Genomic DNA, 23,930 nt, shown 5'->3' with positions numbered 1-23,930 from the left:
TGGATAAGTTGGTGTCAGAGAGTAGGTGGTGTTGAGGGAAAGAAGGTAAACAATTTTAAGGAAGCTGCATTAGGAAATTGTTCTAAGCAATGTTAAAGCTTTTACCCCATTGAGGAATCTAAAGATGGACTAAGAATGATGACATCGTGATAATCCTGAGTTATGTTTAGTAAAAATGTGTGCCATGAATGCCTCTTAGGACAGGAGTGTGGGTGTCCCCACACAGGAACAGGACTTGTGTAGGTTGCTAGAAAAATGGTTTATTTTAAAATGAAAGTAGCTCCTTTATATGAATGGTCTTGTTCAAATTACTTCCAACTTCTTGTCTAAGAGTGTTAAGGCTGAGCAGTATTCCAGGCCTCTCACCTGTCCCTTGCTCGTTGAACCGAATTGAGTACAGAAAGTGCCACCTAGAATTTTTTAAACTGCTGTGGTCCAGTGGAGGACAAGACTGTTTAGGGATCCCCAACAAACTTTGTTGGTTACCGAGGATTCCTGCCATATCACTAATTCTTGATCTTTATCTTCTGTACACTCATGACAGAGGTACTTTGAAGAAACACACCCTCCCTTCTTTGGGTTTAAACCAAGTTTTACAAGATTCCCAGTATGCTAACTCCACCTCCCCCTTTTCAGCTAAAGTTTGTTAAGCTCTTACTGTGTGTGCCAGGCTTTGTGCTAAACAAGCTCTTATGTGTATGGTCTCACTTCTCAAAACAACCCTATGAAGGAGGCACTATTGGAAACCTACTTTTCAAAGAACAGTGAGGTTCAGAGAGCTTAACCAACCCATTTGAAGTTGTAGACCTTCTAGCTGGCAGAGCCAGCCTTCAGACTCGGGTCTGCCTGTCTCAAGAACCCCCAGGTCTTGGGACCGGCCCAGTGGCATAGCAGTTAAGTTTGCACACTCCGCTTTGGCAGCCTGGGGTTTGCCAGTCCGGATCCTGGGCATGGACCTATGCACTGCTTATCAAGCTATGCTGTGGCAGGCAGTCCACATACAAAATAGAGGAAGATAGGCACAGATGTTTGCTCAGGGTTAATCCTCAAGAAAAAAAAAAAGAATCCCAGCTCTTGATCACTAAGGTTATTGTCAATAGTGCCAATGGTGGCTGGGGTTGGAGGAACTAAGTCTCCCTCAGCTCTTATCTCCTCCCACATCTTTGCAGCTCATCCTGAGAAACATGAAAATTTGTGTTAGCAGCAGTGTACATGCTATACAACTACACAGGTTGAAAACACCTTTCAGAGGCTCTCTTCCTGCTGACTGCTCCCCTAGCTGTCTTATGTAGACTTTCCAGAGTTGCCTCTTACTAAGAAATAATCTCAAGTGCTGATAGCATCATAATAATGATAAAATCTTTCAAAAATACATCACAAACATTGGTGGCTATTAGTAGCAAAAATAACTCGCGACACAAATGACAGTGCATTTGCTGAGAATGGCTGCTTACCTAGCAGCCTGTCATTTGCCACAGCTTATTCTATAAGGGAGATTTTTGTGAGCGAGCTACTCTGCTGCAGAATCACAGTAATTTCATTCTATCTCCCGTACATGTATTAAACATCGCCCAAACTCCAGCCATATGTAAATACTGCTTTAAAATTCCGCGGCCGCTTTTTGTCTCCATTTCTCAGGGTCTCCCATGCAGTCATCCACAGCTCACCCTCCTGGTCACCCTGTGGATTCTTCCTCCCCCCTAAAAATGATCACATCCCCTGAGGGATCCCTCCGCACCCCAGCCCACTCCTGAGGTTACTACCTCCTGGAAAGGAAAACAGCACAGAGCTTGCCTCTGCCCAAGATTAAAGGTGGCTGATGCCAGGACTTCTGGAAGAAATGAGCCTCTCTGTTTACATGCGATTTTTTAAATTGTCTCATTAGCCTAGCCGAGTGGCTAAACATTTTGACCTTAACCTTAGTGGCAGGTGATTTGTAATGGAATGTTCCGTGTTCTGATTTTAATTGTGTTAGCCTCATCTTGGGTTAAGTGGTTGGATGAGCATGCCTCATATAATAGAACCCCTTTCTAACCTGGCCTTGGGGACAAGAGTTAACTCTTTTTTACTAACTGTATTAAAACAGGATTATTTGTAAATTTTCATTAACTCGCAGACATTGAAAACCACGTCATAACAGTTTCGGCAGGTTCTGACATGATGGCATAGCACCCCTCTCCTGGAGGAACCACTGTGCTCTACTATGCATGTGAAGTCGTGTGCAGTCCTGACCCCTCCACTGTGAGATGCAAGCTTGGTGCTTTCGTTCAGGTGGAGGAAACAAGAATTGGAGAAGCACTGTGATTTTGACACTGTTTTACACTAACAGGAAGTCAGAACAAGACCGTAATTGATTCACACTCCCCAAAAGCTCAAACCTGAAGGCTATCATAGCATTTTTTGATGCCACAATGCCAGGATATGGGAAGGAGGTGGCTTTGTAGAAAAACAAAAACGAGCGCTGGACAGAGTTGGGAGTTGTTAGGTCCAGATGCTAGCCTGAACTCCTGGCCAAGTCACTCCATTTCTCTGAGCCTATGTTTCCTTCTCTGTCACATGAGGAATGCATATCTTGTTTCCCAAAGGTTCTATGAAGCAGAATATGCTGTGCCCTGTCAACTAGCAAAGCTTGATTTTTTGTAGCACATGCATTTGTACCTAGTGAGTTCTGAACAGCAGCTCTTAGCTCAGCATGCCAAGCCTGCCCTCTGCACCTTTCACCCATCCCTCCACCCCTGCCCCAAGACTCTTCCAGAAAGCCCCATTGCCTGTCTAGAAAACACACTCCCTCCTCTCTCCAGTTCAGAAAGGGGATTTGATTCCAAGTCAGAGGTTTTCAATATGGGTTTGCAAAGGTCATCAGGAACAAATGGAGATGATGTTCCTGCTGTAACATTTCCAGGAGTGGGCCAGCAGCGCTCAGCAGGCGGCTGGGTAATCTGTTGTAGCCTGACAGGTGGAAATTCCTTGGGGATAGTATTCACTGTGCTCTGCTAGTTTGCAAACTAATGAGACACGTGGTGCAGCCGGTGTTGCCTTCAGGTGGATGGGGCAGAGAATTTAGAGGACATGCAGGTTTTTGTTCAGAAAGCTGCCCTGTCTCAGCAAGTCTTGCAGAAAAAGATCACTGAAAACGGTGCAAATGTGCAGAATGGCAGGAAAAAGAAAAAAGATGAGGTGGATTTTCTAGTCTTTTCCAAATCCCTCTCTTCAACTGCCTCCTCATATGGGCACCATTTCCAGATGTCTTTCTTTCCCCAGCTTAAGGGAAAGTGATCAGTTTCTTGAAAACCTCTGTAGCTTTGCAGCCTTTCACACGATGGTTATAATGGCCAGAAAATGTCAGACTCGGGTTTTGTAAAGTGTGATTTAATGAGTCACCTGCCCCAGAATTACATGAGGAAAATGTAGCGTCCTGGGCCCCATTCCAGATCTACTAAATGAGAATTCCTGGAAGTGTGGCATCATAATCGGCTTTGAACAGATGAGTGTGGTCCTTATGTACGATGATGTTGAAGGAACTCTGTTTCAGGATTTCATCTTCATGCTTAGAGTCACTTTTATTTCTTCTAGGGGATTTTTTGTACGTTTCAGACAAACAGCAATGTCATGCATACGCGATATTTAATTTTGTGGTTGGGGGAGATCTCCAGAACAAATGCTAGAGGCAGGCCAGGACAGTCAGTGTATATGTGCACACGTGCAGACCCACACACACGATGTTCAGTCTCACAGACGTCAGCTGTTTCCTGCGGCACAGGAGGGCTAAACAAGAAAAGAGAAGGGAAACCCAGTTCACAAAAGTAATTCCCCAGTCCTGTCAACCACTGTGCTTGGGAAGATTCATATGGAGTGATGCAGCGCCACCTGCCGTCCCTTTTGTAGATCACAGGCACCTGACTGATGGAGCCGCATCTGCCAGTTGGTTCAGCTCTGGGCTTGGTGCAGCCAGCCAGCTGGGGGCCTCCCCAGGCTGGAGGTTTACTTCCGTGGCTCCATTAGGACAGACTGCACCATCTGTGCAGAAAAGAGATGCCTAAAAGATAGGCTTTGGGGCAGCAACAACTAGATATATTAGACACATAAAAAGTGAATGCATGCAAGAGGGCGTGGGAACCTGAAAGATAAATTCCACACATTTGTATGAATGTAAAAACATGCAAGAATGAACTCATACAGACACATACATGCATACTTCAGGGCCTCCAAAACCAGCATGCTCGGTGTCATGAAAACCTCTTCGATCTCATTGACTCCCACTGTTTCCCTCCAGCTCTCCACTCAGCCATTTTTTGCTATTTCTCAAACATGGAGAGCCACCTCCTCCCCAAGGTCTTTGCACTTCCTCTGGAGCATCCCAAATAGATATTTGGTGCACTCCCTCACTTTATTAAAGTCACTGGTCAAGTGTCACTTCTGAGAGACTTTCCTTGACCACCCTATCAAAAATAGCACTCTCTTGGGCCCAGTCCAGTGGCATAGTGGTTAAGTTCAGAGTGCTCTGCTTTGGCAGCCTGGGTTCATGGGTTCAGATCCCAGGCATGGACCTACACCACTCATCAGCCATGCTGTGGCAGTGACCCACATATAAAGTGGCAGAAGATTGGCACGGATTAGCTCAGGGCTAATCTTCCTCAGAAAAAAGAAAAAGAAAGTACTCTCTCACTTACCCCTACTTTATGTGTTCAATGCCTGCCTCCCTCAATAATACATAAGCTCCACCAAGAGTCAGGTGTCCCCAGCACCTAGAATAATGACACATACTAGCACTCAAAAACTATTGAATGAATGAATGACCATATTGCACCAACAAGATTCAATATTTGTCATTAACAGAAAACACAGGCATCATCCTTACTTTGATGTTCTGACTTTAAAATAATTATTAAATATTCATACGTGAGAGACACCTTTTAGAATGGAACCAGCTTGTCTAACAGAGCTTCTCTAGTCCTTGCCTTCTAACTGGTTCAGTTAAGTCAGATCATGGGAGTCAGGAGGAGAATCACAGAGGAGGAGATGCTGGAACTGAGACTTGAAAACGACAGGTGCCATAAGAAAGGTAGATAACTCAAGGCCTTGGGGTGGGACAAGGCGTGGCCTGCTGGAGCACACCATGTGATGGGGAGATGGCCAGAGCATGCAATAAATGAGAGCATGTGTAAAGTGCATTTCCCAATGGCTGGAACATATTTAAGTAATCAGTAAATAGTGACTCTTATAACAGCTGTTTTTCTCAAATGGGAAAGCTCTTAGCATTTGTCAGCTGGCCAGAGCATGGGTTCTGAAATCAAACTGCTTTGGTTCACACCTGGAGTGGATGTTTCCTAGCAGTGTTACCTTGGGAAAGTCGTCTTCCTCTGCTTGTTCCTCTCTAAACGGGGATGCTAGTAGTGCCTACTTCATAAGGTGATTGTGAGGATTAAAGGAGAATAAAATGAGCCATTAGCGGAATATGGGGTCCATAGTCATCGCTCAGTAAACATTGCCCTTTTGTTGTTGCATTGAACCATTCTGACTGCATATCAACTACTTCTTATCATATGGCTTATAAGCTAGAAAATTAATTTTATTCTACATGCCAGTCATCACGCCTCTAATTCTATAAAGAGAGAGAAGCATGGACAAAAGTAGGAACAGGAAATTCTGTCATTATTAGTTTGCTTACGCAGTGAATGTTCAAGTTCCTACTGTGTCCCAGGAACTGTGCTAATCTTTATGCATAAAAATATATATGAAAGCTTGTTCCCTCAAGAAGTTTGCAGCCTGCATTCTCTGTCTCATGAATTTTGGATCAATATGTGGTAGTTATCATTATTATTATAATTAGGTAATGGGAATTTTAATTTTGAGCAAATGAGTGGCATGATCAACTTTGTCTTTTAGAAAAATCACTCACAACAATTTGCAGGGTGAGAAGGTACATAATCACTACTGTACACGGATTGCTGTATAAATGGATAATGTATCAGTTTGCAAGAATGAACTTATACGAACACACATCCATGTTTCAGGGCCCACAAGACTGACATGCTAGATGTCCTCACTACCTGTTAGATCTCATTGGCCTCCACTTTTCCCCTCTATCTCTCTGCTGCAGCCACTTGAGCTTTCTTGCTATTCCTCAAACCTAGAGAGCCACCTTCTTTTCAAGGTCTTTGCCCTTGCTTTACCCTCACCCTGGATCATATATTTTATTCTAGGTGCTGGGGACACCTGGCACTTGGTGCAGCTTATGTATTATTGAGGGAAGCAGGCATTGAACACATAAAGCAGGTGGGTGGATTAGAGTGCGGAAGGGTTAGGGGCATAAAAATCTGTAAGAGTTGTAATGGTCCAGATGGGAGGGTGCTTAGTCTATGAACCAAGGCAGGATTGGGGAGGGTGAGAAGCTCTAACTGAAAGACATTTACGAAACCCAATCAATGGTTTCCTCAATGGATGTGGGCAGCAAGAAATAAGGAATCTAGATTGACTTTCTGCTGCTGGCTTGGGCCCCTGAATAAACATTGATTTTATTCATCAAGATATGGAGAATACAGAATGGGGGAAATAGTGCATTTCTTAGGAACATTTGGCTGCTAATTGGGTCCAGAGTCAAGAGGTGATCTTGGAGTCCTAAGCATGTAGTTTATAGTTGGTGGTCAAGGTATGGATAATATTACTTGCAGAAGAATAAATGGAAGGAGAAAAAGGCTAAAAACAGTACCCTAGGAAACACACTTAATGGTCAAGCAGAAGAAGAGGCAATGATTGAACCAGGTGGAAAGGCTGGAGGTAGCACTTTCTTCTCCACCTCATGGAATGGTGGTGAGGATGACAGATTTTTGTCTTGTTCACCTCAGAGGAAACTGCATTTTGCCTGGGAAGAGTAACTAAAGAGAAGATCAGGGGTCACAGGAAAGGTCCTGGTGGTTGTCTATGAAAAGGATATTCATATCCTTGTGGGTTTGTACATCTGATTAAGGTTTCTGGTCTAATGGGCCTCTGTAGGGAGAATCATCCTATCTTTTAGTTGAGCACATCCTGAGAACTACAGGGCTCTCTCTGCTCTTTCATGCTTGCCTTTGTCCCAGACAAGCTTAACTCAACCGCAAACACAGTTTGTCCCATGCTTGCCTAACCAGGTGGTACCTAACCTGCACTCACACACAAACATACACATTTACACATACTCGCGTAGGTCTTTAAAATCCAATAGAGAGGAAAGAATAATTCTGTGTACACTGTTTTGGGGATTTTTACAATAACCAGCCCCCAATCCCCCACTCCCTAACACAGACTCTCTGAGTTTTCACGATCCTGGTTTACCACCAAGGATATAACCTCTTGGAAAAACTTTGCATGTCTCTCAAATCTCATATTTGCCTGTTCATTTAAGGACTTCATAAATTACTTGTAAATTTTTAAACCTTTGCACATAAATAAGTCAGATTTTAGGCCTGGAAGAAAGATTGGTAAATGGGAAGTGTTGAGACACAGTTGTTCACGATATATCTTTTTCTCCAAAGTAGAGAAAGTACCTGGGCATTTCCCTCAGGGAATATGGTGTGATGTTTTGGAGGGTTCCAGAATGAGTATGTGTTCTCTTCAGAGCAGGGAAGGTGAAGTAGAGGAAGCTCTTCCTTCTCTATGCCTCCTTTCTTTTCTTGTACCTCAGGTCCCCTGGAGCATGTACACCTGTCTCTTCCCTTTGTCACCACAAAGAACAAAGAGGTCAATGCAACTGCAGTGCTGTGGCCCAGCCAAGTGGGCACCCTCACTTATGTGTGGTGGTACGGAAACAACACGGAGGTGGGTCGGCCTTCCGCATGGGATCTAGTGGCAGCTCAACTCAGATTGGTTGAAGCAAGAGGAATAAAATGGCTTGTGTAACTTAAGAGTCTAGGGGTAGTCCTGGCTTCAGGGACCACAGGCTCATAGGGCTCCAATAACCTCATCAGTATGTTCTCTTTGTCTCTCTGTCTTCCTCTGTCTCACCCCTTCACCCCCTCCCTCTTACCTCTGCTTTCCTCTGTGTGATGTTCCTCTTCAGTTGGGCTTTCCTTCCATGTGAGCCTTAGCAGCAGCCCGAGCTTTTACTCTCATACCTGAGCAGAGAAAAACTCACTTTCATAAAAGTTCTACAGAAGTCTTGCATGGAATATTGTTGACCAAGCCTTGATCATGGTACCAGGGGTAGAAAGAGAGGTGTGGAAGTCAGCCTCCTTAGAACCTCGTGGACCAAGAGAAGGGAGGGAATGGTCCCTAAAAGGAAAAGAAGCCAATGGCTACCAGGCAGCAAAAGCATCAGAGGCCTGCTACATCCTAGCCCCCATGGCCTCCTCACCCTGAATCAGACATGGCCACTTCTTTAGCTCAGCTTTACCCTTTATGTTCTCCCCAAACATTCCCTGTGATCAAAACTCAGCAGCAATTTTAAAACCAGTAGAGACCTTTAACCTCGTTTCCTCTAAGTCCTTCATTTTACAGATGAAAAAAGTGAAGATGATGCAGATGAAGTGGCTGCTCCAATCTCATTCAGCTGGTTCTTGCAGAGGCCAAATCCAAGGCCTTCTCATGCCTACAGGAATTTTTCTTCCCCCCACGCTAGGCTGCATGTTCTCCTTCAGTTTTGAACTCACTCCATTCTTGGAAATTAAAATTTGCTTCCAAATGTCAGTTAGGGCCTTAAGGCTACAGCCAGAAGCATCCCTCCCCAGAGGGCACTGGGATGAATGCTCTGGTCTGGAGCGCTTCCTCTTCTTCCAGCAGAGTTGCTTTTCCATGGTGATGTTGCTCTTCAAATGCAATGCATCTTATTTTAATGCAAACCTTTTGCTACTCCAGAGCTGAATTTTGGCTTTGTAGATATAATTTTGCACAGGCCCGGGGAGCAAACCTCTCTTGACCCCAGACTTGCTAACATCTGACAGTAACTCAGTGGAAAAGAGACCCTTTTTTTATTTTTTCTAAAACTCTATATAAATTCGGCCCAAATTGGACCCACTACCCACAGAGGAGCAGGAGAAACTCATGTTACAGCCTGAAAGCTAGTACTAGAAGGTAAAAGTACTAAACAACTTTCTTCTGTGGCTCCTATCTTTTTACCTTTTAGCAGAAAACCAAATTCACAGCAGATTATGTTGAGTAGACTTCTTACACTGGGCTTTAGTCTTCTCTCTGCCATACGTGGAGTTAAATGAATTGGATTTTAAAATTCATAAGAAAAGGTAGAAAAGCAATGTTTGTGGAGAGTGAATTGAGGGAGGTTGGTAGGCTAATAGTCTTTTCCTCCAGGACCCTGGCCTCCCATTGTATTACAGCCACCACTCCCAATCTTTTTTATTTTTGAGTCCTCAAACCACTGTCCAATTAGTACTTGTTTTCATAGCAGCTACTTCCAGGAAACTGCTGATAGGGCTCCTCAGAGGAAGCAAAGCCACACAAGGCCACTCGGGTCTAACTTGTGTACTTTTGGTGTCCATGGTTGCTGTGTTCCATTGTAATTTTATATAAATATATATACCCTGGAGATAAACAACTGGCAGCTTATAGATTTTCGATGACTACTGCTTAAGTCTGGGTTAATATGAGCTCCCTCATTTGGTCTGATTGGAATGTTTCCTTGGATTAATGGATCTGTTTGATACGAGTAGATTATCAATAAAGACAGGCACATATCCCACCAGCGAGCAAGACCTGTCAATCTCCCAGCCCTGAATTAGGATGATACCAGAAGAGAAGTGTCAAATTCACAAGGAATGAGCCGAGTCACTTGGAGTGGTGACTCTAATAGCCCCTTTCTGGCCTGGACTTGAGATGATGGGAGGCGTAGGTGGAGTCAGTCACACTGGGGTACACCAGAAAGAGCCTCTGCTGATTTAAGTAGCTTGTTGGTGGCTCAGAGCTACAGGCTGTCTCATCTGTAACTGAACAGCTTTCCCTTCACTCTGTGCCCTCTTTTATTTTAGCCCCTGATCACCTTGGAGGGAAGTATATCATTCAAGTTTACTTCTGAAGGGATGAACACCATCACAGTGCAGGTCTCAGCTGGGAATGCCATCCTACAAGACACAAAGACCATCGCGGTGTATGGTGAGTGCTCTGTCTTCACTGATCCATCACTGCCCTCATGCTCAGATGAGATTGTTTGGTACCATAGTGCCAGAGGCCATCCTGGCTTCTGACCTCTACTCAGAGAACAGAGGGTAGTAGTGAGACAGAGCTGAGTCAGGTCTGGTCTTCTCCTTTGGGGAACGTGTGGTTCATCAGCAAAATAGTGGTCCTGAGATCCCAAGAGGGTTTATTGTTTTGTTTTCTTAAAGTGGCTCTGGTGCACATAGAGCAACTATATGCTCACATACCTTAGCTAGGGTAGAGGAAGTTTCATTATGTGTAAGGCTAATTCATTCCATTTGGTATTTTGGGGGTGTTCAAATAGCTAAAACCTGTTATGAAAAAAAAAAGGTTAATATTGAGGCTTTTTTTTTAAAGTTTAAGTGTTTTGATTGTTAAGAGGAATCTACCAATACTAAATACTTTGAAAACCTCTTCCATAAATATATATCATTTAAAAAAACTCTGCTAGATTAAAAGTGATGGAAGGGTCATAACAAGCAGATGTTGTGCATCATCATAGACTCAATATTGGTTTGAACAAAGAGCTGTACAGAACAATCTGCTAATTAATTGGGGAGGGTGAATATAGTCAGAGTATTACATGGAATGAAAATTTACTGAAATGGAAGGTGGAATCATTGATTGAAAATGGGAGATTAAAAAAATCGTTTATTCAAATTAATCTCACTTTGGTAATTTTTTTCTGCATGGAAAGTTTGTCAGATGGATATGCACCAAGTGTTATTAGTGGATGGTAAAAATGTGAACTTTTATCGTTAAAATGAAAGTGGTACAGATGCATCATGGAAAATTAAAACTTAGAAAACAGGAACTTAAAAGTAGATGGATGGGGAAAGTAAATGCTGTGCAGAGAGAGAGCAAGAGGGAGGGGTGGAGGGAGGGAAGGTGTGAGAAATGGAGGCAAGGAAGGTGAGACAGAGATTGAGAGAGAGAAGGAGACTAGCCAGTGATCCAAGTAATATCAATTGCCCCAGTTCCAGAATTAATTGATTCTGATGCAGGTTCTGTTTTTTATTTCCCATCTTGCCAACTTGACCTTCAAATTCAGAAAGAAATGTGTAAGCAACTTTGAACATGTCTGAGGACACTGTTCCTCGCATGGCTGGGTGTTACATTCCATCATGTTTCCTCCCTTCTCCCTCCTGAAGAGGCTCGGGAAGCCCAAATAGTAAATGAAAGTATAAACCAGGGCTGTGGTTTTCCTAACAAGGTCCCATCAGTGAGGCGACCTCTCAGCCAGGTGGCCAAAATGGAGAAGGGAGTTTGCTTTTCTTTCCTTCTCTACCCCCTATCGTGCTCTAAGGATGCATTTAATCCTCATAACAACTCCAGGATAGAGTAGGTGATATCATTATTCTCATTTTTTTCAGAGAGTTAATAACTTGCCAGAGCTAGTAAGTGGTAGAGCTGGGCTTTCAACCCAGCCCATCTAGACCCAGGGCCCATGCTCTGAAATTACCCTCCATAACTGGCTCTCATGTCTTTTCTCTCTGATGCTCTCTTTCCTGTCTCTCCCTCCTGGATGTCACAGGTGTCACTAGTGGGCCCTGACCCATGAGTCCAACAGATGTCCTTTTGCTTAAGCACCTCGGTGACCTCATTAGAACTACAGAGTGAACTTTACATCTGGAATGTCTTTGGGCTTATCTGGTCCACCCATTATTTTACAGAGAGCAAACTGTGGCCCAGAAATGGGAAATTACTGGCTTAAAGTCATTCTGCTGTTCAGTGACAGATGCAATAACAATAATGGTAATGGCAGTGGTAGTAATTAACATTGATGAAGCCCTTATCAGTATCTGCTTGATGCACTTGATGTAGATGATCTGTTTTATTGAATTTTCTCAACAGACTTATGAGAAATATGTTATAATTATCCCTATTTTACAAATGAGAAAATATGAGTATGATAGAGCACAAGAATTCTGGATCCAGAGGCAATGTTCTAACCACTTTCCACCCCCTTGCTATGATTGGTTCCTCCTCTTCCTTAGATCTCTTTAAGGGCATCATCCAAGAGTGGGTCACTCTCCATCAAATGGGTTATCTTCATTAAAAATGTTTTCTCTGTTAAAAGCTTGAGCAGGGAAAGTCATCTCCTGTTCCTCTAACCAAGTTCCTGACTGATGCGACATCCTTAATTGGTCTTCAGTCAGATGGCTTGTCCAGAGGTTCAAATATATGACTAGAAAATTCTAATGACAGGTGTGACCCATTAAAGCAAATTGCTTCACAGGGAGTTAAACAGGCAAGATTGAGCTCAACTGAAGCAAAAGGCAGGGAAATTTTTGAACTCTGGGATGAGCTAGTGGAAAAGTACTGGAGGACATTTAGGGTGATGGGTTATCAATGTAATTAGGCCATCTGTGCTTGCTAATTGGTGCTTATGGAAGTTAGTCTCCTACCCTCCCAGAGACGGGGTCCTATCTTTCTTGATGATTCCGTTTCAAAGAGGTGGCTCTCAGGTCCTTGAGAAAGGCTTTTCTGGGTTGTAGAAGATTTACATCTCAAAGGTGCAGAGAAAAATTTTACAATGCAAGTTTTCTAAAGTAAATCTTCTATAAAAAGGGGGATCAGGGGCCTGCAGGCAGGAAGAAACCTGTCTAAACGTCAGTCAAGGTGAGGGGAACATTACGACCATCACAGTCAGACCAAAGGAGGCATCATATTTGGAAAGTTGACAGAGGAAAGATCATCTACCCAAGCCACACAATAGACTGGAGGAAAGAAAGTTTATGTTGCATTATTTTCTTTAATTTGCTTGAGGGCACAGGTTTCCTTTAAATACAAAAAGGAAAATGCACATGTGTAGAATTCATCTCTCTCAGCAGCTGCAAAAAAATATATATATATTATTGGTGTTTACCTTTTTCAGTCCTCTCACATGCCTCCCATATTTGTTGAATAAACTTAAGTATAACATTTTTCCGCCTTGCCGTTTAGCATGCTAAGTAATTGCAGACGGAGCTGCATCATTTTTCTCACTTGTGTCCTTTTATTAAGGTAAATATCTTCTCTTGTAGATGACATCTCCACAGTTTGGTTAAGAGGTTCCGGGAAAGTGAAAATGGCATAAACTTGCATCTTCCAAGTGATAAGTTAGGACTCGATGGGTGGTTCCTTGGCCCCGCCATTTACCTTTACTAGTAATTAATATGCATTTCATTATTCTCCATCAGAATGGAAACGGCGATATTCACTTCGGTGACCATAAAATAGTCAAGCTTTGAGAAATATGTCTTTGGAATAGGCTAGCTGCCATAAATACACACCTTATAATGCAAGAGTCCTCAAAACCTGTGTCTGATGAGTCTTTAGCATTGTTAGGAAATGCACAAGCGGGCTTTCATGTTTCCCGAATGTGTAGTTGACATTGCCAATGTGGCTGAACCCATACTAAAATACGAGGACATGCTTGAAGCAAGAAAGAAATGGTTGTTGAAGAAGTAAATGCATAAATTATAGAGATCCTCCACTGTAATTTATGCATGTATTTATTCAACAAAATTTATTAATGAAGTGACATAGATGGTAATTGAAAACCTATCATGAGCTGGGCAGTATCCCAAAGGGCTAAGAACACAATGCCCCTGTCCTCACTGAGCTCATACTCCAGTGTTGGAGACAAACAATAAAAACAAAATAATTTAAATAGCAAGAAGTATCAAGAAAACAAATAGGGTCGTATAATAAGGGGTGTTTGAATTGGCAAAAGGGAGGCTACCTGAGGTTACTGGTGGGAAGGAGAGACTGAATGATGAGAAGGAGCCAAACATGCTGTCATCTGGGGAAGTGGAAGCGTGCTAATGTGGGAAGGAGCAAAGCAGACTGAGCAACATGGGGAAGGACAGTGCAGGTACCCACCAGGACATGAGTCAGGAAAGAAAGTCCTTACTGGGCTGTGTGGGACTGTGGAGGCCACAGTAAGAATCTGAATTTTATTCTAAATGTAGTGTGGAGCCACTAGCAGATTTTATAGGAGCGATGTGATCTGAGTATACCATGTGCCAAACACTGTGCTGACTTAAGGCCCCCAGGGCTGTGCTCTGAAACCCATCACCATGCTAGGGCCAAGGCCACGCCCTCCATGGGCTGATCCCAGCCAATGACTGAATGCACCAGGGATGCTAAGGCAGACTTGTTCCTGGGGCACAGGGGACTCCTCTGGCCGGCTTTGACTTCAAGACCCCCAACAGTCTTGCTGAACCTTCCTCAGACAGCAGAGCAGTCACCTATCCTTCCTCTGTCTCTTCTCCTGTGTCATACATGCATCGTGGTCTGATGGTGCCTCAGGCTCCTCTGTCTTCCTCCTCATATTCTCTCATAGATGATGGTCCTCATAAGATCCTTGCTTTTCTAGTTCAGTCTACTTCCTGGAGGACCAGGACTAACTCATGGGCTACAGAGAAAACTAACAAAATCCTTGAATTAAGAAGCTTACAATTCCATTAAATGAAACTTGCATGCAAATGAAAAATAGCAATAGAATGAATACAATAATAATTATAGTTATGTAATCATATAATAGTTATGCAATCACATAATGATAATGAAAGTGTGTGCAAAACACAGTCCTGTCATAAAAAAGAAAATTAAAGCATGGTGGGGCAGGGTATTCAGTCAGTAAATGCTCGAACTAGAGTTTGCATGTTGTATGTGTGGACAGTGGGAAGGATGGGGCATTCTAGGCAAGGGACAGTGAGTGTAAAGTCCCAGGGTCATAAATCTGAAATGCATTCAGGATACTCAAGGTCATTTAGCATCCAGGAGTGAAGAGTCTAGAACTGGGAACAATGGACAAAGGCTGCAGAGCTAGGCATGGGCCAGAGCCTTGGGCTTTGGTCTGGAAAATGAGGAGCTAGGAGATAATAGGGATGGGATATTAGCACCTGTGATGCTAGTAGGGTCTCTCTGGTAAGTGTGGAAGAGAAGGACCCTCCATTAGGGCTTTGCATAAAATATAAAGGATCATAGACTTCTTGAAATAACTATTTGACTTATAGCCATCACCCTACTGTTGTATCCCCAGAGGAATTCCGATCTCTTCGCCTGTCTTTTTCTCCAAACCTGGACGACTACAACCCGGACATCCCTGAGTGGAGGAGGGACATCAGCCGAGTCATCAAAAAGTCCCTGGTGGAAGTGAGTGCAGACAGTTCCTTCTCTTTCTCAGGCACATTTCCTCTCTGTCCTTGAAGAGCTTTATGGCAAGGGGACCCTTGTGCAAAGAAATGACAGGAAAGAGCCGGAGCCCATGAAAGGGCTGGCTGATCTGTCTGATATCTGCATAGCTGAGCCCCATGCACGCAGACACATCATAGGTGCTATGGGGGGAATGAAGCTGAACAAACAGGTAAAGGTCCTTACCCCTTATGAAACTCTTGTTCAGCTTAGAGAAGAAGAACATGGGAATTTGTGATATATAGCAGAGTTCATGATTAGCCCTTAGTAAGTGTGAAATCAGCTACTGTGCATAATACCAAAAGACACAGCATGAATACAATTAATAAGATCAGCCCTGGGTTCCAGCTCCACAAAGAGCTAGCGTTAACAGCACAGTGAGCACTCAGCCCTCAATAGTTAGCCATATTTCTGTGTTCCAATTCTTTTAAGGGCATTTCCCTCCTACAACAGCCCCAAGAGAAAGGTATTATTGTTCTCATTTTGCAGACTAAGCAACTGAGGTTCAGAGAGGTTAAGTAACTTGCCTAATGTCTTGCAGCTAGTAAGTGATGAAGCTACAAAATTGAAGTGAAGGGTTTGAGTTCAATATCTGGAGTTTTACTTCCAAAACACAGCCCTGTCAGGTTACTGGGAGAATAACAAGGTGCTGTGGTTTATCCCACTCTGAGCGAATGTCACTGACAATAAGACACCTTCTTTTAGACACATTTCCCTCTGCATACTCCACTTTCATGAGTGATCAGAGGAAGGGGATCTCTGCTCATGGACTGCTTGGACTCATTGCACAAACCCAGGGAATCAGAGATGAGAGACTTTTCCCTAGGGTATAGTCTTAGCCTAAAAGGAAAGTCAGTTTAGGGTTTTTTGTACATTTTTTCCTGCACCCAATCCATAGTGTCTCATGACACAAAGAGATGATGGGAAAAAGGCATTCAGATAACCCCTGCTCAGAAAACAGATCTCACATCCAGCCTTTTGGTAAAGAGTTGGGCTTTCCCATATTTACACCGTTGTCTTTGTTGGTACTTATTTAGCACTTACAATATTTCAGAAACTCTTCTCAGTGCTTTGCATTTTTTTAAAAGATTTATTTTTTTCCTTTTTCTCCCCAAAGCCCCCCAGTACATAGTTGTATATTCTTCATTGTGGGTCCTTCTAGTTGTGGCATGTGGGATGCTGCCTCAGCGTGGTTTGATAAGAGGCATCTTCATGTGTCTCTGGGTAAATGCCGTCTCACCTTTGTCTTCATGACTCTCAGCATCCGTGATGATATTGGTGGATAAACATTAGGGCCGCCGGAGTGGGGCTGCTAGACTACAGTCCCAACTGGTATAGGCTCTTCTGCCCTTGGAGCTGTTTGTTTCTGGTGTAACAACTGGTTTCTTTCCTCTGTTGGCCAAGAGAGATGACTTACACCCTTCCATGAACCCATGGCCCACCTCCTTCGTTCTGCAGTGTCCCAAAAGATCTCCCAGGCAGCTGTCCAGCAGCCCCAGGTGATTTATCAACCAGGAATTAGCTCAGCAGGGACCAGTTTTCCAGACTGATTTCTCTTCACATTTATTGTTTAGGGATCAGATGCCCTGGGCCTCCACCTTTCCAGCATCTGTCCAGTAGGCTAGAAATTACTGCTCATCAATATTTCTAGGCTGCTGCATAGCATAATCAGCTAAATGGAGAATAAACAGGCTGGCTCAACATCCCTCAGGACAGGTTGTGATGGGGTGGAGGCAGTTTTGAAGACTCTTGGTTACCCAGTCCTCAGAGGCAGCTGACCCAACCTCTGGTTCCTAGTGTCCCACCCTCTCTTCGAAATCAGTAATTACACTTGGCCGCTTCCTTAAGCCCTGAAGTACTACGTTGCCAAGTGTACCCTAGTAAACTCTACAGGAAGTACATCTTGGGGTCAACGTATTTGTAGTTTTCTTCCTATTCATTCCACAACAGAATTTGATATAAAATTGGTTGCCTTTTCTCATCAAATAGGGTTTATCTATTAACATTTCACAGTGGAATCTCTAATTGAATGTCATTCAGTAAACATTTTTGTATATGATGGGGGTGGTTTAGACATACTCTTTGAATTTAAGATCTAGTAGGACCATAAAACGGTATTAGATTAGCTGTGATGGGAGCTGCTGTGTAACAAGTATTGGGAGAAGGGAGGCAGTAGAGCCCTGGTTAAGAACATAGGCTTCATGGTCAGACAAAGGTTCCAAACTAACGTCAACACTCACTACCCAGACGGCCTTGAGTCACTGTTTAACCTTCCTCCATCTACCTTCTGTCCTATAGCAGAATAGAGATGCACCACCCAGATCCGCACTCAGAGAGAGACTGTTATCTTAGCTGCTGGGAGTGCTGTGGGCAGAGGCTTGAGCTATCTCGCCCTGCGTCATGTCCCTTCCCAGGGCCGCTCACATCCAATGATTGACTGATGCAGTTCTGTAAAGGCCTGGCCATCTCAGCTCAACCTCAGACATCCTGAAGGGCCTTTCTCACTCCCTGCAAAGTCTCTTGAAGCTGTTGTTGGCCTTCGTCAAGGCTCAGCTTCTCCCTCTGTCCATTCCTGCTTCCTTCCCTTCGCTCCCATAGATGTTGATCCAAGAACACCTCTTAATAAACCCTCTGCAGGCTAGACTCAGAGTTGGCTCCCTGAGGACCAAAACCTGTGATATGCCTTCACCTGCAAAAAGAGGCATAACAATACTTGCTTCAAAGTGTCATTGTGGGGGTGGCACTACATAATATTAACAAATTGCTTAACACAATACCAGACACGTGGTAATGACCCAATAAATGGGCTTTCTTACTACTTCAAAAAAGGTATAAATGTGGGGTTCAGAAACAATGACCTAATTGAGAAGTCATGAAAAATGTGCTGAAAGAAGTGGGCTTTAGGAAGACTCATGAAGGATAAGTAGGGTTCCAGCAGAAAATGTAGGGAAAAGAGATTCTGGAGGAGATGGCATGCACAAAAACAACTGCAGGAAAAGGCTGGAATACTGAAAAATTGTACATGATTCTACTTGGCTGGAGCATAAGATGACTGTGTGAGTTGTGGGTAGTTCGTTTGGAAGGGAAGGGCGGGACCATATTGCAGAAGGCTTTGAATATACGTTTAATCCAGTTAGCAATGGGAATCATTGCAAGAATTTGCACAGGGAACAGGATCTGAGCTGGACTGTAAGAAGATACATCTGGAAGTAGTACCCTGTCTCCTGGAGGTGGGGAGGCTATTGTAAAACTTGAGGGGAGAGAGTGTAAAGGCTGTATTAGGATACTAACAGTGAGTATTTAAACAGGAAGGAGGGGCCAGCCTGGTGGCATAGTGGTTAAGTTCACACACTCCGCTTTGGCAACCCAGGGTTTGTGGCTTTGGATCCCAGGCATAGACCTACACACTGCTCATCAAGCCATGCTATGGTGGCATCCCACATACAAAGTAGAGGACAGTTGGCACAGTTGTTAGTTCAGGGACAATCTTCTCCAAACAAAAAGAGGAAGATTGGCAACAGATGTTAGCTCAGGGACAATCTTCCTCACCAAAAAAAAAAAACACTATATAAAAAAAATACTGGAAGGAATCAATAGGATCATTACTGTAGAGGTCAACTTGTCAGGATCTCATAGACTGATTAGGTGCAACATGGGAGGGAGGGTGTAGTGTCAAAGGTGAACGTAAGGCTTCAATTACCATATCTGGGAAAGGACTGCTTCGAGTCATCCAAATGTAGAATGAAGATTTGAGGGGTGAAAATGAGTTCTTCTTTGACATGTTTGTTGGAAGTCCTAGTAGACAACCAAAATGACATTGTGACTGACCGCTGGAGAGATTAGCTAGTATTGTAACTGTTGATTCTAGAATTACCTAGAGAGTGGGCTCAAGGGAAACCCTAGGATATAAGCTCAAGAGACAGCAGATGAACTAAGACAAAGAGGCAGTCCTTGAGTGACGTCTATAATTTTAACAGAAGATTCAGTGTGGCAAGTGAAGGGCTCAGAGTGCTTCATGAAACAGGGGCTGCTCATCATGTTCTGATGCTGTGAAGTCAACAGGTGCTTGAGGGTTGTGATTTGGGGGGAGTTCTCTTAGCTTAGGTGATTAGGATGTGACTGGTCAATTTGGAGAGTAACTCTAGTACTGCGATGAAGGAGGAAGCTGGGTTAGAAATGGTTAAGGCATGAGGGGCAGATGATAAAGTAAGTGAGGGTCTCTGACTGGCACAGTCCATTTACTAGAGATGCCCGTTAGGAACAAGAGTGAGCATTTGAATTCCAGGTGCCACTACGAATGTTCGTGTGTAACTCATTTAATTCTCAAAACCACCCCTTGACAAGGCAAGTACTGCTATTATTCTCATTTCTTATTTGAGGGAGTGCAGGCAGAGGAGATAAGAAAATTGTTTATGATCTCACTAGTATCAAACCTCAGACAGTCTGACTCCGGAGCGTGCACTTGTAGCCCAGTGCTGTCTCTCACATCCCTTCCTGTCTGGAACACCCGGGACCCTGCTTTCCTGGGCCCCAACCCCTGTGTCTTCTTACCACCCACCTCCCCCTACTTCCCACTAAATACTCAGTCTCTTCTCATCATCTTTCCTGCAGGACTTACATGTGCTCTGTGTCTCTCCCTCAGGCCACAGGGGTTCCAAGCCAGCACATCTTGGTGGCAGTGCTCCCTGGCTTGCCCACCGCTGCTGAGCTGTTTGTCTTGCCCTATCAGGATCCGACAGGAGAAAACAGAAGGTCCGCTGAGGACCTGGAGCAGGTGAGTCCTCCAGGCCACATTTCAGCTTCTCCCGGCAATCTGAGCCACACCCCTGCTAGTATTTGACCACCACAACAGCAGCTCTGAGGGGTCTCCGCTTGAGAGGGAGGGCACCAGCTCTCTGTGGAGTTTTCAACCTTCTGGTCCTCCGTTTAGAAACATGATCTCATGATCCTAACTGCAGCTTCACCCCAAAACACGTGCAAGAGTGTTTATGGTACATAGTGGGGAAATTATTCAGGGTACATTCACACTATGGAATATTCTACAGTGTTTACAATGAATTGGATAAATCTATGTGTACTGACATGACAAACTGTCCAAGATATTCAATGGGAAAAAAGCAAGTAACTGAACAACACTTAGAAGTTGAACCCACTTATATCTTACTTCACATACTTTCATCACAAGAATGTTATGAGAATCAAATGACATGATATCTTTTTAAAAAGGTACAAATTTTATACAAATAATGAATCCTCTTTATCACCACCATGCTAAGATGACTTGATGTATATTTATAATAAATGAGTAATATTGACTCTGAGCATCTCTCCATCTCCCCTGCCGCTGGAGTATTAGAGTATCTGTGCGTGTGTGTACGTGTGTTTCTCTTCTGCCCCCTGAGATCATTTTTTTTCCTCGCTCTCCTCCTCTTAATTGCAAAAGATTCTCCAATCTCTGTATTGGAGATTATTATCATTATTATGTTATTGTTTTTGATCTTATTCTTCATCTACTTAGTTAAAATGATCAGTCTTGGTCTGGTTACCCTGTTCGAAACTACATGATTTTGGTTTCTTAATTCTTTCTGGTGGATAGATTAAAAATAGGATTTCTCTCAGATGCTAAATAAATATTGGCTTTTTCCCCTCCAGTACTGGAGCTTTTCAGTTTACTTAGAATAAACCCATAATCTAGTCCCATGATCTCTCGTCTTTCAAGATGGCTTGAGAGTCTCTTATAACAACCTTATTAACAACAACCCCGAATGACAGCCTGGCCCACGTCCTAGCACAGCACACCCCCTCCTTTCAACTGCCGCTTTCTCACTTGGCAGAAGACTTGCCTCTATAATTGTCTCCATGTGCAAGTAATGAGGAGCAGAGCTGTCATGGAAAGCCCTGTTGAACCGCATTTCCTAGTGAACTGCAGTTGAAGGTCGGGCAGCACGTAACCCGTCAGATTTTCATCTGGCTTGGCTCAGCCCTGGCGCTCAGCTTCCCATTATATTCTACGAATTATTATCTGCACTTGCAATTTAGCGGGAGAAAGGATGGATTATTTCTTATCACAGAATGGCTGATGAGAGCGGAGAGGGGAGGGAGATCACTGTCCCAGGCCTTTAGGTACGAGCATTTACAGTTCCTCTTCCTCTGGAAGTCTTATTGATTGTCCATGAAATCCAGATTATTATCTTTTCAAGTATGGAAGAGTCCAGATTTAGAGCCAGAGAATTTCCTAGGCACCACATCATCTGTGCATCTTTATTTCTCATACTTTTCATTTTTCTCTAAAAGTATCAGATTTTCTAGATGTTTCCTTGAGGGGAAATGTGGAAAGAAGAGGAGTATGTTCTGGGAAACTTCTTTTTCTTGTGTAGGAATGTTTCTTGCTTTGACTGTCTATGTTCTCTGAAATTGTTGTTTCTCTTTATTTTCTGTCTTGTCTGAGTGCCTCCCCCAAAGACATTCTCAGAGAGTTGAGTGCTTGTTCCCGAGGCAGCCTGGTATCAAGTACTGATGAGCCATTTAGTCAGAGATCCGAAGGCAGCTGGCTTATTTGAAGGCTATGTGACTTGGCATTTGGTACATATATAGAGTCCAGGCATTTTATTAGAAAGAGCACAGATTTGGAGAAATATAAACCAGGTTTCTAGTTTCATCTCTGATAGACTGTCTGTTTTATAGTTGAGGAAAATTAGGCCAGAAATGTTAAAGAATTTAGCCAAAGTCACACAATCTATAATACCTATCTCATAGGTGTTTGAGAGATCATTAAAGAAATGATACAGCAAAGCACTTGGCCTATAGCATATGCTCAATAATTGCTGAATAGATGATGGTTACCTTTATGGCCATTTTATGATAGGAGGAGAATATACGGGAAATGCAAAAAAAAAATTCAGGCCTATTAAAGACTATTTGGTATAGTCAAGGGCATATATTAGAAGAAAGACAATAGTAGGAGTAAGGAAAAAAGATTAATGAATGAACGTACACAAGAGAATAAGAATAATAAGAAATTGATAGAATGTATGTGAATGACTATACTGGTGGAAGGATGACCCATCCAAGTTATCATGCAAGTTTATAGCATTAAAGGAAAACAAAGTACCAAGCTAGAGATTGTAACTCTGTTTAAGGAAATGGCCAGTGTATCAGCCTTATCCAGTACTCAAACTAAACTAAATACAGTGAGCAAACAAATGCTAAGCCAAGCACATAGGTAATCAGTGTCTTAGTGGTGAGAATATCACTGCCCTGATTTAAAAGTGCATTAATGAAATCGACTTATAAAAATCAGCCATTTGTCAAGAACCTATGAAGCAGGGGCTGCCCATGAGAAACCTGTAGTTTTCATACTGAGAGGGGTCCTTTGATTCTTGTCTCTGACACAGTCACTTTAAAATGAAGAATTCAGGCCCTAACATGGAGAGGTGACTTGCGTGAGGTGACACAACTCTTTAGGGAAAATGACATTCCAGATCTGTTTCTGCAATTGACTCTCAAGCCTAGTGGTCTCCCCAGTCCACCATGGTCCCCCTGCCCCGCCATGCTGCAGATGTGGATTGGGATTCCACTTTGCTTCTGTGAGGCCAAACATACCAAGGCTGTTGCACTAGGAAATGAATGAGAGGTGTTTTGCTTTGTTTTGAGTTTGTATGCGTGTGTGTGTGTTTTCTGATACAATTAACAGATACCTAATTCAAACAAATTTAAGCGAGAAAAAGTGAAGCTATGAGCTTACTTAGTTGGGAAGTACAAGGATACAGTTCAGACATGGATGAATTCAGAGCCACTCAAAAGTGTCGCCAAATTACTCCTCCTCTTGCCTTCTCCCTCTTTCTCGCTCTTGTTTGCTACCACATGGGAAAATCTACCTGAGAATGAAGCCATCATATAGGAAAGCAGGAATCGTCACAGGAAGCCCCAGCTTCTATTTAGTCAGTCTGTACACCCTATCCAAAAGACAGTGCCTCTTTCCTGATTGCACCACAAGAGCCCCAGGTGGACAGTTCTCAGTGGCCTGACTTGAGTGAAGTGGGCACTGCTTAACCAGCCCCTGTAATCAGAGAGATAGGGAGCTGTCAGTGGCAACTCAGATATTCTACACCCTCCCTGCATCAGGGGTTTAGGGAACCTCTCCTAAATCAAATGTACTGAGAATAATGAAGAACATAGTTCCTCAAAGAAAAATGTCGGGCAGAGAAAAGGAACACCAGGCAACAGCAATTGACTTCCTTTGTAATAAATTACACAGAAATTTAAAAGGATGCCAAGCAAAACCAAGCAACAGAAAGGAAGCCCCTCCTTTGAAGGCCGTGCTCCAAATCCCAGATGGAACTTGGGAAGGACCAACTTTATCCCCTCTCTTAATGCTCTGGCCCCTTTCTCATAAAGATACAGCACAGAAAACCCAGCAGGGGAGGAAATGGGACCCTGGCCAGATGGACCCTGAAGACTGTGAGGGCAAGTCCCCGGCAGAGGGCTCTTCCTCTCCTCCCCTAGCATCGTCTAATAGCATTCCCAGGGGAGCAGGGATGCTGGCTTAGCTCGAGCTATCCTGTCTGTGAAATAAATTGAAAATTCTTCACACTGAGAAGTACTTGACCTTGTTATCAGGATAACGT

General features: G+C 43.4%; 1 protein-coding gene across 1 annotated transcript in view; it reads left to right on the top strand.

The window, feature by feature from the left end:
- SORCS1 (sortilin related VPS10 domain containing receptor 1) overlaps positions 1-23,930 on the top strand; it is a 476,329-nt gene that overhangs the window by 429,195 nt on the left and 23,204 nt on the right. Inside the window, exons 20-23 of the mRNA XM_046654074.1 lie at positions 7,661-7,794; positions 9,954-10,077; positions 15,152-15,264; positions 19,946-20,077. Of these exons, the coding sequence (XP_046510030.1) occupies positions 7,661-7,794; positions 9,954-10,077; positions 15,152-15,264; positions 19,946-20,077 (503 nt within the window). The remainder of the gene's footprint in view (positions 1-7,660; positions 7,795-9,953; positions 10,078-15,151; positions 15,265-19,945; positions 20,078-23,930) is intronic.

This window comes from Equus quagga, chromosome 2 (assembly GCF_021613505.1).
Source record: "Equus quagga isolate Etosha38 chromosome 2, UCLA_HA_Equagga_1.0, whole genome shotgun sequence".
NCBI classification, from domain to species: Eukaryota; Metazoa; Chordata; class Mammalia; order Perissodactyla; family Equidae; genus Equus; species Equus quagga.
This window is presented reverse-complemented; position numbering and strand designations above follow the sequence as displayed.